Source organism: Phalacrocorax carbo, chromosome 2, assembly GCF_963921805.1.
Source record: "Phalacrocorax carbo chromosome 2, bPhaCar2.1, whole genome shotgun sequence".
Classification (NCBI taxonomy): Eukaryota; Metazoa; Chordata; class Aves; order Suliformes; family Phalacrocoracidae; genus Phalacrocorax; species Phalacrocorax carbo.
In genome coordinates this window covers 133855991-133869987 of record NC_087514.1, presented here as the reverse complement: position 1 = coordinate 133869987, position 13997 = coordinate 133855991, and the positions used below count along the sequence as shown (strand labels likewise).

General features: G+C 38.8%; 1 protein-coding gene across 1 annotated transcript in view; it reads right to left on the bottom strand.

Annotated features, from left to right (window-relative positions):
* Positions 1 to 1891: 1891 nt before the first annotated feature.
* MACC1 (MET transcriptional regulator MACC1) overlaps positions 1892 to 13997 on the bottom strand; it is a 49611-nt gene continuing 37505 nt past the window's right edge. The window contains exons 4-5 of the mRNA XM_064441814.1: positions 12285 to 12473; positions 1892 to 6652 (exon numbers count right to left, since the gene is read on the bottom strand). Coding sequence (XP_064297884.1) covers positions 6437 to 6652; positions 12285 to 12473 — 405 coding nt within the window. The 3' untranslated portion in view covers positions 1892 to 6436. The remainder of the gene's footprint in view (positions 6653 to 12284; positions 12474 to 13997) is intronic.

Sequence of the window (13997 nt, the reverse complement as noted above, 5' to 3'; positions counted from 1 at the left end):
GCTTTGGGATTTTATTTTTTTAAAAGATTTGATAATCCTATTTAACCCTCCTGCAAATGGGACCCCAGGGAGAGCTTTTCAGTTACACACAATTAGTTTTATAAGCAGCATTATTAAACCATCCATTAGCAGGTTTTTTTTAACTCCTTTATTAATAGCAATAGAGGTTTTTGTATGAAGAATAGAGGGTAGCATTATATGAAACGGTTTCAGACTGTAATAATAACATTTCCTACTTGTAAGTAGAATTAAGAAATTAGCTTTCTCATGTGAGATTTTGTTTAAAATCCGCCACTCCTTTCCCCCCTATTTTTTCCCGCTTTGTGTTTTTCCCTCTAATGCATGAAGTAGGGCTGTGCTTGATCCCAAGAGAGAAGAAAGGTCATGGGGCAAGGCCACACTGAGGAGTCTAGCTATGTTGCTGTCTCCCTGCCTACAGTTTAGGACCATACTCCCCATCAGCAACCCTACTGCCAGAGGCAGTCAGTCGGAGGATCATGGGTCAGTCCAACCAGCTGCTCTTGGCACCTGAGGCCACAGACCAGGAGAGGGGCCATGGTTGCTGCTGAATGAATTGACAAGCTATCACCGAAGCTGGGGGCAGAAGGGAGGCCAGGTGCTAGAAAGGAGCCTGCTGGGGTGAGGACTGTGTGAGCCTCATGGTCATAAGAGCACTGGGAGAGTTGGGGGAGGGCAGGCGCCTGCCAGCACCAGCCCCACCAGCTCTAGGGGAGAGTGTGAGAAGTGGGGTGAGAGCAGGATAACATTTCTCCCTGCTGCTTTTTCAGTACCCGACTTTCTGTTATATGAAGCTGGTGGCTGTACACAAACCACCTCATCCACAAGACACTTTTTTCCATAAATTTGACTAATTGCCTTTTGCACCCATTTATGCTTTTGCCTTACATAATATCCTGTAACAACACATCCCCCAATTCCTCACTGTGTGAAAAGGTACTTTTGGTTATTTTTAGACTCATTGCCTGATAACTTCATTGTTATGAGACATAGTGAGCAGTCATTGCTTATTCACTTCCTCCCTGTCACTCCTGATTACCTTTGTTCTCGGGGTATTGTATCTGACAAGGCTGTAGTTTAGATCTTGTTCTGAATTTACCACAAACTTAATCTTTAAAGCTCTGAAGTTGTGGAGTGGGGCTGAATGCACTTCGGCTTTGTCTGCTCTCTTGGGACTATTGTGCTGCCATCCCTATTCCTGGCAGGCCAGTTCATTTACATTTTAAAAACTGGGATTTAGAATGGCTATGTAAATGGACCTTCCAGTTGGTACAGTAATTCCTGTTACTAAATTTTAAATTAAAATCCTGATCATAAATTCAGGATTAAAGATATAAACTGTATTCCTGGACAATTTGTACTGAAAGGATTGTATGTAACAATTTGATTTGAGAAAGCTGAGATAAATGTTCAACTAAAACTAATCAGCAGTATTATTTATTTCTACTGAAGGTTCAGAAGCGTGTGTTAGTTTTGACTGACCTTTTCCAACAAATATTCACCTTTTCAAACTTACTTTCAGGATTCTGCAACAAAACAAAGTGGAAGTTTCAGAGCACATTCTTGTGAGGAGGCCTGGCTTCCCCAGCAAGCTCCACAGACAGCCCTCTTCTCAATAGTGAGTTCATTCTGTTTCAGGAAGAAATATAAGCAAATTACTTCCACTTATGAACACACTAAAAGGAGTGTACATTCATCTTTCTAACACACAGAATTTTTAAATTAAGAAAAATGTGCAAAAAGGCATTGCTTGTTTCCCTAGTATTAAAAAAACCATGATCTTTCACCCTGTGGCCATCTTCCTCTTCTTTTCTTTGCCTTGCAAAAGCAAAATAAAATCAATGCAAGATTCCAGTGGACAATATAATTTTCCTTTCTTTATTTTGTTTAAAAATATATACTGTAAGTTAAAAAAAATAGATTGTATATATATACACACATTGGCAACAAATATAGAATTTGTACTTTCCGTACTAAGAATAATCACAGGTTATTTAAAGAACAATTTTCCATACTGACTCTAGATATTTATTAACAGCAGAACTATCAAGAACAATGGTTATCACCCGTGCTGGACCAACATTTTCTTTACATATTTACAGCTGTTCTAGGACGTCTCCAGAGAATTTAATAGACCAGTTAGTGTTTCACACTCATATGCACAATACCATTTTCTACATGGTCTTCCTAGGGGGGGGCGGGAATCCAGCCCCCTTACTCTCCATTGTATTGTCTTTCACAGGCAATTTTCATAGCTACAACACAAAAAGAACAAAACAGCAAAGCTTTGTATTCCTATTTGGTTCAGCTGTCCATAGCTGAACAAGCTATTAGCTGATGAAAAAGCAGGATCACTGAGTTGAGCTGGGAACATAGTATTGCCATCTGCAGTTCTAAACAATAGCCTTTATTATTTAGTAGATCATTATTGGCTAGATCACTTAGTGAGTACAGAAGTACTTTAGGAATAAGTCTTCAAATTCAACTCAACAAAATAGAGTTGGTTCTTTGGAGCTGCTTAGTATTTGCTTTTCACACAGCTTAGGTTTACAGGAAGAATTTGTGACAATCAGTCATTTTTACAAAAAAGAAAGAAAAAAAAAAAAAGACTTAAGAGACACTTGCCCACGTCTTCCATTTTTTCTGGCCACAGTAGGAGGAAGGATGGCTGAGTCCTCCTTCCCTTTTCTTCCCTGGGCAATTCCATGAAGACCACCCCTCAACCTGCAGCTTGCTCTTGGCATCTGACCTGCTGCCTGGAGACTGGCTTGGCCCTTTACTTTAAAACAAATTTCCTTTTCCTTCCCTAAACCTCTGCTTTAGGAAAAAAAAGCCAAGTGAAACCTAAGCAACTGAACCATTGCCTAAACTCAGCTGGAGGACTGGAACTTATGTGGGGGAATAATTTGCCTTTTTTCTCCTGCCTTGACAGCTATTAATTTAGAAATATGTCACTGTGCTGTGCTAATAAATGGCATGGAGCTGAGACGCCTCTGTACTGTAAACAAGAGGAATGGCTTCCAACTTCATTGAAAAAAACAGCATTTTTACTGTGAGTGACAGCTCGATTTTCCTTACCACTGTCCACTGTGGAAGGTGTCTGCCCCATTCAGCTGCAGCTACACCCAAGGGAACCATTTTTCCCGCTTTCATGGGTAAGTGGAATCATCAAGCAATCAGTGTGCTCACAAGTTTTTCATTTGCTTGTTTGCTTAAGAAACATACCTATTCAGGGGTTAGAAGGATGGTGAGAACACTTTTTTCTGCCTCCGGGTACAAAGGGAAATGGAACTGGCTGACACTGTTCTTTTCCCCAGGCTACACAAAGAAATTGGGAAACCTAGAAACAGAGGGTCATTTAAGGCAAAGACCAGGGCCTGGTATTTTTCCTTGTCTCCTCCCGAGGAGTTGTTAATCTCATCCCACTTCACAGAAAGAAGGTATGTGTGCAGGCTCATGGGAAAGCTGTTCTCTTGACAGGGTGGGAGGAAAGCAGAAAAGGTCAAGAACAGTGTGTTTACCAAAGCCATGTGCTCCTAGCTGAGTGTTGCCGCTGAGTGCAGCTGCTTCCACTCTCAGTTGGCATTTTGTGGTTTTGAATACTAGAGCACTAAATAAAATATGGGGTTTTAATACCTTTTCTTTTTTTTTAATATATCCAGTGTGGGCTGCTAAAGTAAACAGAATGTTGCACGAGTGCACATTTCATTCATGTGAGCAGAAGCTTAAGGCAAAAATGGGGAGCTCAATTAGCAACCAAAGCCCACAGTCAAAGACCCTGGAGTACAGCACGACTACAGACAGATATAAATTCCCTTTTAAAGAAATATACTTGGAGGACCAGATGCATAGTTCTGCAAGCTAAGGAGAGCACTGACTCACTAAGTCAATATTTGCTAAATCTACTGGGCCAAATTCAACTCTCATTCAGGACAGAAACAACTTGGCTGTTGTTTCACAGCAATGAAAGGGCCTGGCCATGAGAGTAACGGGCAGCAGCCTCTGCTCCCTCACCACTTCTCTTCCCAAGTTCCTGATCACTGGCCACCTTCTCTGGATGGATTGTCCTTCAGACAGCTTTGGGCACCTTGTCCTTCATATTTGGTAGAATCACACACCTAGGAATGGGTGCTTCTGGTAGCTTTTTCCCCTCTTTTGACTAGTAGTTCAGTCCTGTATTTTTCTGTTGTTATTATTAAGATATTACTTTCTTTTTCAAAAGGGTATGCAGTAAACACATTTACTAAAGGTAAGAAATTTAGATGCACCAAAAAAAGGATGGAAGCAGAGACCTGTCTTCAAAAGCAGGAGTAAGTTGAATTGCTTAGCTGTTTTAGCCAGGTTAACAAAATTTTTAAAATTTAAAAAAAAAAAAAAAAAAAAAGAAGAAGAAAGTGACTTAACAGGGCCTTAAGTAAGGAAGCATGGCCTGCCAGGATGCATGAAGAATAGCTGGTGAGAGAGCACGGTGAAGCTGAAAGATTTGCTCAGTAATCTGCTCTGGTATCTCAGCACTTAGGGAGCAAAAATGTATTTCCCTGCAGTTTTAAGCAAGGAGATGGTGTGTGATCTGAAGCAACAGATGGTCTCTGCACTTAAGTACAGATAACAAAAGAATGTCATTTTGTATTTTCTCTGCAGCTCTTTTTAAAACTGCATGGGGCAAGATATAAAGTAGTTGCTAGCACCTGAAACAACTGGGAGCTCTGATAATCTAACTTCTTTTTCTCCACCTTTCCTTGATCAACAATGACAATGACTGTTCTGTGGTCTGAACTCCTCATTCTATTCAAAATCACAAGCAAGTTCACCAAAGCCAGATAACTTGCACACATGCTAATTCAGTTATTCCCTGATGCTAAAGGGGTTTTGGTGAGTGAGCTTTCCTATTCCTGGAGCAAGTGCTCTTCCCTCAGCCTCCTTCCTGAGCTATGCACGTTTTGGGAAAGCTTAATGAAAGTAGAAAGGAAAGCAGGTTGGAGGAAAGGGGAGGGGAAGAAAAATGCATAAATGTTAAATCACAATACATCCCTCCTTAGTAGAGACAACAGCAGAAGCACAGGTTCTAGACTGAAATGCTACTACTTTGGGGTTCTCCTGAAAGAATTTGGCTTTGTCTTGTCAACTGCAAGTGGTGGCAGAACATCAACTTTGTTTTTAACTGGTTGTCCTGAGTATTTGCTGATGTTTCTGAATTAATGTTGCTCATAGGTGCTCAGAAGGACTTTAAGCTTTTAGATCTACCACTTAATTAAAAATATACTTAAAATCTTCTGTTTAAACTAACTAAATAAAATAAAGTTGTTTAACCTGCAGCTATTATTCAGTCTGTATTTTCTGTATTTATAGCTACTCATTTACTGAAAGATTTTCATTGGCAGTATCTAAGCAGAGTTCTTTTTAGAACATGTGACTAATAAATTGCTCTGTAACTAAATGAATCGAAAAAGCACCCCACTGTTAACTTTTTTTGAGAAAAAAATAGTTATCACCCATAGTCTTCATACAGTAAAGTAGAAGAAATTGACCAACAGAAGTGGGTATGAACTGTCTACAGCCCTTGTACCTACAAGGCCACTTCCTTGTTTACCTGTTTAGTAACAACAGAGTAGAAATAAGCAAATGATCAGAGGGATGGGCAATGTATACCAAGAAGGCTTCCTGAATTTTTCTGAACTTCTCCTCAGCAGAATCTAGACAAATTTCCTGGAATTAAAAAAAAAAACACACCAAAAACAAACCAACCCTGTTGAGTTACATCAACACACCAACAAACGAGTCAAACCCAATTGCCTTTGACCATTAAATTGTGTCTCTCTTCCACTGTCCAAAAAAGACAGTAGAAGCTGTTTTGGAAGGACTGAACAGCACCCACCTATTTTTTCCAGGTGCCAATTAACGGCTCAATTCCTGTTTTCTGAGAAAGGGAGATGAATTTTATCCCAGCTGAGGACAAAAGAATCCTGACCTTTTTTTTTCGCTAGGCTACCCTGCACCCATTGGCTTGGCATCAAGGGTTTTGGCACTAATTAAAATTATGTATTAAATATTTTGATTCTAATATCTCATTGAAAACAGTGTAAACCTAGGCCCCACAGGCTGAACTAATCTGCATAGTTCTGTTTTTAAAACTGATCTCCACCTAGATCAGTCAATCAGAAACAGTTCATTTTGGAAACTACATTATAGAATTCAAGTTATATTTGTTGACCTCACTAGTTTAATCTCCCACTCTTTTCTTATTTACACAGTAGCCATCAGCAAGCTCCGGCAATCTGTAGCTGAGAACCATGGGCCTAGACCCAGCATCAGCTCAGGTAAAACAAATTGCTTTCTGTCTTGCTCTGCAAGCATCACTGAAACACAAACATCAGCAGTTCAGTTTCCCATGAGAATTTCCCAACAACTATCTTAGTAGCTATTCTTCTTCCTCCATTGTGGAGAAAGCACTTGCCCGTAACACCTCCATGCAGTTCACAAGAATCAACGTTCCAGTTAACTCTCGCCAGTGTTTTGTTACTGGGTTTTTCATTTTATCCAAGGCTGATTGCAGGTCTTGTAAGACATCCCTGTAACTGTCTCCGTAATGGGCACCCCACGTGTAGAGAAAGTCATATGCAGGTTTCCACATCATCTGCAAATAAAGGAGGAAAAAAAAAATTTTAGTTGCAGAAGTTGAATTACTGGGCAAAAAAATCTAAATCATTCCAATAGTAGAAAAGTCATAGAAAAGAAAAAAGGAAATAAGTTTTTGATCCCTAGCCTCACTGAAATGCTTTATCATAAAAGCCATGTTCATATAAAAAGTTCAGTAATCTGTGAAACTCTCAAATTCTTAGAGGGCTAGATAATGGAAAGACAAATTCTTCATTCTGATGACTATCACCATGTCAAAGCACACGGGTGGAAGGAAAACACTTTTCCCCTTGGTCATTTTTGCAATGCATATGCCCAACTGTTCGGAGTTTGACTGTGCTTTTGATGGTTAGTGCCTCCCTTTGTCTCATTAATCAACATCCCACTGTCCCCCTACTTAGCCTGGAACTTTCAAACATGCTTCTTATCTTTACAAAAATGTTTTCTGGTAGCAGCAGCAGGAAGACGATCTATATATAAAATCTCTGTTTAAAAAAAGGAAGAAGAAAAAAAAACCTCAAACACTCCAAAAGTAGGAGAGTCAAAAGGTTTTATAATTAAATTACTAAATCAGGACATGCAATTTTAGAAGTGTTCTGCAAGAAACAAAGAAAATTAAAAGACAGGTTACCAATGCTCCTTATTTTAAAATACAGTATGTTTATGGCAAACAAATATGAAGCAGATCCTTAGCAGGTAAGATTAATTAGCAGGCAACATTAATTAAGCATGATTCAGATACCAAGCTGGACTTACACCTTTCAAACTGCTGATCTCCAGAGTAGGCTTGCTTAGTTTAAAAACAAAAAGGTTTTTTGCCCAGCTGCTGCTTTTCCAAATTTAGCTTGGGCTATCCACTTTCTAGTTTTCCACTCCTCATGGCAATGAAGGTTTTGCAAACAGCAACTGAGTTAGCACTTGCAGAGATGATACCCAAAGCTACAAAGAAACCCATAAAAGGTACTAGCATTTGCCATTTTAACAGAAACACATTAAAAGCATATGGACTGGTGTGTGCACATTTATATATATACAGAGTGATCAGGAAGTCTCTTAATTCTAAAAGTTTTCTTGGTTCTGAAGGATAATTCAGGATAAAGTTCCTTACTTCCTCAATATAATCCTATAAATTTACAAATGATACACAATATAAAGCTCTACTTCCTTGATTTAAGCTTTATTTACTTGATCCCTTGAGGAACTGAGTAGCAGGGGAATTCCTTTGCTCTGAGTTCTGAGCTTTTCTCCACATTTGGGCTAAGAACTCCCAGCTTACCCACCAACTGACTCTACCGTAGGTTCTGTAAACATCTCCTTCAACTCATGCTGCCTCTCTCCCCCATCCCCAAATGGAAAAACCCATCAAACTCATATCCCCAGTAGCGTGTCTCAGCCTGATTAGTCTGGTTTCTGCTTTTAGTTTAAGATAAAATGCCTATGCTTTCAGTGAAGTGTCTGATTTTAGGTCTACAGGAGGGAAGGGTATCATCGTTTACCCAAAATTAATGGTGCCTACTTCTCGCCTTAAGCAAGTCTATCTTAAGACACAAGCATGAGGTTAAGTAAGAAGGAAGGAAAAGTAATTTGGTGGTAGGTGAGAAGAATGACAGTGATAAATTCTTTCCTTTTATTAGACAGGCTATATTAAAAAAAAGTGTGTAATGTAGTATCGTAAATACTAGATATTACAACATATTTTAGTGAAATAAAGCAGCTCACCATTGTTGTATTTATGCTGAGAACAGAAAGTTTCTGTATTCCTATTTCTAGCTTGATAACCAAGGGAGCCAACAAGAGAAGCTGGGATTTCCTGATGTTCTACTGATGGCTATGCCTTTTCTCTGTCTCCTGCTTCCTTTCCTTAAATTCCTGCTAGACCAGGCTATTTGAAGGATTGGAGTACAGCCTTCTGTCTTCACCAGTATTTGAAAAGACAGTGAGTATGAAAAGGTGCTATGCTTTGACTTATACTGAAGGTCAGTCTGACACTGTGCAATCAGAGAATTGGCTGAAATATGCCTAAAATACAAACCCTGCTTTCCTCTACTCTGCCACAACTTATTTTTTTTTTTTTGCCTGTGATGAAGGAAAGAAAAAAAAAAGGGGGGGTGGGGGAAGAGAGAAAATCAAAAGATTTATAAACTGGTCATCAGTAGTGCATGACTAATTCAGCAGTAATCTGCCTGCTCACCACACTGAACTAACACTGCAAACCAGGCTTCTAAGGCAGGTCCTTCTTGACATCCACATATAATGCAATGGCTGAACTGAATTACATTTGACATTCCTGAATTATATCAAAGCAGATTTTCAGGCAAAATAGTAAATCACTGCAGCATGCTGGGCAAGTCTCATCTCAGCTGCGTGTGTGAGTTTTCCCTCTACTCCCTCTGCCTCTGCTGAGTAGGTAATAATGATACCTACATCCTCTGTAAAGTGATTTGGAATTTACTGATGAAAAGTACTTCAAAATCTAGGCACCAATTGTATGTACCTCAAGTTGCCTCTGTGATCATCTGGAAGAAGATTTCTCCCACTAAGAAAAATATTAAGTTTAAAAGCAGAAACATTTTTCAACCAATCAATCCCCTTGATGGTAGAACAGTCCTTGATAGGTAATGAATTGGTTAATATTTTTAGATAATCCTCAATAATTAGTCAAAACTTATTACTCCCCCATCTTTGCTTGGTTTCCTGTTTTCACCCCAACAACTACTATCAATGAAGAAGTTTTTCCATTAGAAAACTCCAGGCTGGGATAAGATTATTTTAATCAGTGTTCTCTTATACCTGCTAAGTAAATGTGATGGTCAGCAATCATTCTGAAATTAGTCAGACTAATGCTAACTTTGTAACAATGCTGGGGACATCTCCACACAGGTATAAATTTACGCTGCATTAGCTACATTTGTTTTGTGGCCCTGCTAAACAATATTCACAAAACTTTATAAATAGAATATAGCTTTCTGTATGTAGAGGTTCAATTCACCAGAGCACTGAGAAGGTCAGAAGAAAGCACTGAAATGCAGTAGAAAGTACTGAAATTTAAGGTTAGATTCACAGGACAGTGAGGATGGCGAGTGTTCACATGAGACACCAGTGCTAGAAACGTGGTGTGGTTTGTCCACCACTGTTGCAAAGCTCACACAAAACCAATAAATACCCCATGGGTCCACCCTATGCCTTGAGAAACAACATAAAAATAAAGCAAATTTCTGATGTTTGATTGCTTGGTGAATGTTCTCTTTTAAAATAGAACATCCTTTATTATTGGCTTTTTTATGATTAATTCGACTGTACTACCTTCTGGCAGCAGACACTGTCACTGAAAGGCAGAATTTTGTAGGTGGTTTATTGCAAAAATAATGTAAAAAACTCTTGAAAATAAAAGAATATGGTGTATGAGGCAGAAGATGGGCTTCATGGGAATAGACACCCATTTAAAACAAAGTAAATATATATTTTATACATTTTAATATATAAAAATAAACAGGCATGGTGCTGGAAAAAGAGTTTTAAGATTGTTTTAGTTCTGCTGTCTGTTAGCAAAGAAACTCTTTCCAAATATCATGGAGACCAGCAGAGTCACACATTGTTCAGGTCTATAATTCCTTCTGTAGAAAGCTGGGGTTTTGTCAGGCAAACACAGAAAGATTAGTAAGTAAAACAAAATCTAGGAAGTTAGACAAAGCACTGCATAACAGTAAAAAAAAATCCAATGGAAATGACAAGCATTCACATTCTGTTTGATTTTAGTATTTTAGAATAAGCTAGTACAAAAACAGAGCCAATAACAGGGTGATGTTTTCCCTGAAAAAGAGTAATAGACTAGGGATGGGTAGAGCTGAGAGTTTTATGAGAAAAAAAATTAAGGAGGAAGGTGCATCAGAGCACAAGTAATGTACCCAGATCAACTTAAAAAAAAAAAAAAAAAACCACAAAAAAACCCCACCCCACAAAATAGCTCAAAGACAAAATCAAGATCAGAAAATGAGGCAGTGCTTGCAAACAGAAATGATAGAGATAATTTTGCAGAAAAGTGCAGAACCGTGTAAGGAAATGTGCGGAATTTTGGTCAAATATTGACTGGGGAGGGAGAGTAGCGCATTCAAAAGGAATAAGAGGTGGTGGTTCATGATTAGGGCAGAAATCTCTTTACAGCTGTCACCAGGCAGATAGAACTGAAGTGAAAGACTCACTGGATTCAGACTGTGGAAAGAAGGATATGTGTGTCAGGGAACAGGAAGACTCAGCTACAGGGAAAGAAAAAGGAAGAAAAAATATATCTTGAGAAGTTGTGAACCTGTGAATGGGAAATAGCAAGTCCTTTGGTACCGAGAGATGGGAGAGAAGGAATTCAGGCTGGATCATGTGCATTATGTGCAATGATCAGGGGACTAACACAAGCAGAGGGAGAGTTGAGCCTGAATGTAAGCACTCAAGGCAGAAAGGTCAGCTTGAGCATCATTCAGCAATGTTTATAAAAGAGGATGTTCACGGTAAAATCCATTCTGGGACCTAGAAGTCATTGGAACATAACTCGGTGGGAAACAGTGGCTCTACTGCATGTTCACTGTTAAAGTAGGAGGAACAGTTTGCAGGAAGCAACTTGGCTGCCTAGACAAAGGTGCCAGGAGCATAGGGCGGCCCTTGGCTCAGAGGCATGGACAAGGGCCTACCCTCAGTCTTGTGACATAGCTGACATTGCATGGATGCCATGGGTACCTCTGGGCACCTCAAATAGCATGAGAGCATGAGAGCATGAGAGGCCAATAATAAATAATTATTATGGAATTATATATAATTAATATATATTATTGTATCATTTTAATTAATGAATAATATATTACATAAAATTTTATGTGACTTATTAATAATTAATATAATTATATATATAATTAGACACCTACATTGCTTCTTAGGTGTATATGCACTGAAACACATCAGAGAATATGGCTTGACTTTTATTTAGAACTCATACTTCTGTATAAGCAGAGTGCTTTACAAAGGAGAACAAATAGCATGACCTACCTGACAAACTATGAAATTAAAACATATATTTGCCATGTTCATATAATACAACAGAAGTGGAATTGGTATGAGAGCTTCCAACCTCTTCTCAAGCTACTTAAGCTAAATGATGACAAATATTACACAGGCACAGATGAGAAAAGTGTCAATGGTGGAGCTAAGCTTCCTTTCAGTGGGAAGAGAAAAAGCTGTGCTGAAGGTGATTTGAAGTGGCTCCTGCAAGGACTGGATGGTCTTCCTCACTGTGTCTGAAATGACAGCAGAGGAGTGAGTAAGATTAACAAGTGGGCAGGATAACTAGAAGGAACTGAAAGTGACCCGTGGGGTAGGAGTAAAGAGCTGAAACTCAAGAGAGAGACCAGGACCTCCACAGCAAATTAATCTGGCACAATAACACTGAGCAAACAGCCTCAAAGGAATATGTAGGTAATTGCAAGCAAAAGTTGGTGAGAATTCCTTGCATTGAAGGGCTTGCAAATTAAATGAGGCGGCCAAACTGCAAAAAAAAAAGAAGCGCACAAAGCAAGGAAGAAGAAATGTCCCTGGCTGAGTTTGTGCAGATGAGCAAGGGCGTGCACACTCTTACACCAGAGCCTTACCTCCAGAGCTACTGTACCATTTTTCCCTTGGTGGGGTACTTCATAAGCCTCGATTTGCTGCTTTGTGAGTCGGGCTAGCTTCTCTGCAAGCTCCCGCCAGTATTTGCCAAGCTTGACAGCTGAAGTCAAAATGATGGTGTCCTGGGTAAGACGTGCCACTAATCCCTGGCAATCTATTTTCAAAAGTGCCTGCAACAATCATTTTCATTAGTGTTCCTTCACCAGTCATTACAAACAGAACATTATCATTTGTTTTTATAGCACTAGTCTGCATTTTAAGCAGGCAAGAAGGCTTTTTTCTATTTTGTGTTCTTACAAATATGTAACATTTTTCCTACAAAAAGGTGTTGCCAACAGTTTCATAGGAAAACTGCCCACAAGCTTAAGAAAAAATTAAGCTGGCATTCACCTACTTCAGCATTCCACTGTCACATGGATCTTGCCAAACTTATGGATACCGAAGGAAAAATATGCTTCTCCAACAAAAATATTTGGGACATTAAATTTAGCTTCTTAAAAGTATGACATGAAACTTAAAAATTAAGTTAGAGCACCATTATACTAAGGTGTGGCCCTTCATCTACTGCTTTTCCAGAAAACCACTGATCACATTAGCCAGCACCTTTTGATTTACTCCTCCCACAGAACTGATAATTTGTTGACCATTAAGCAGAAATGCAAGCATAAAACTCTTGCCTCCCCCATGCCAAATGAGCTTTTAATAAAAGCAAATTAAAATGGTTCCTGGAGTGAAACCCTGAAATGCAGATATGTTGCATTCTCCTTTCTGTATTTGTTTGGATAAGAGCTAATGAGAAAAATAGGTGGTTTTTTTTTCTTCTCCTCTAATTAACAGCAAAATGTTCCATTGAAAATGTTGACATTTTCAGTGAAAGATCAAGAACAAAATCCAGAAGTTTTCCTTGGTTTTTAGATACTGATTTTTAATAAAATATCAAGCATTTCTGCAGAAATCAGACATTTGTGTGATTTAATTGTAAAACGCTTTTCCATTAAAGTCCTCATTGCAAACAGTTGAAATTTTGGTAGGCAAAATGATTGTCTAATGTAACTAACCAGAAAATACTCAACACAGATCCCAAACTCCCTCATACCAGTGTCTCTCTAGAAGGAGGTAACTGAAGTCACAGTAGTGAGAAGCAGACTACAGTGTACAGTACCAAATTCCCCTACGTTTTGGCAAAGTGGAGACAAAGTGGTTCAGTTTGTCTTTGCTCTGATAATCAAGAACCTTATTAAACATAAAAATGGGAGATTAATTAAAACAAATAACCAGCAAATTCTACCCAAAAGTGACATGGATGATATCTAGCTTTAGAGATATGTATTGGTACTTCAGAGCTCAAAATCATATACATCTCAACAAAATGGGACATCTTGTGAATCTAATTATGCCCCACCTTTTGCCTGTTCTGTAGTGAACTCTGTTTCACTGTATTCAATGAAAAGTTTGGACCATTTTCATCTTTAACTCCTGCTTCACTTTTTTGTAGAGAGACACGGCAAACTAAACTGTACTTCATACTTTCTTGGTGTTATTCCACACAGTTTAATTCAGTCTTAAGAGTTGTAAGTGGACATTTCTACCAAAATTTTCTGATTCCTGCTGAAACTGCTGCCAGCACTTCAAAGGCAATAGAGTAGTTATGAGAAGTAAACCCTGTTAAGGTTTGCAATTCAGGATAGTCAAAA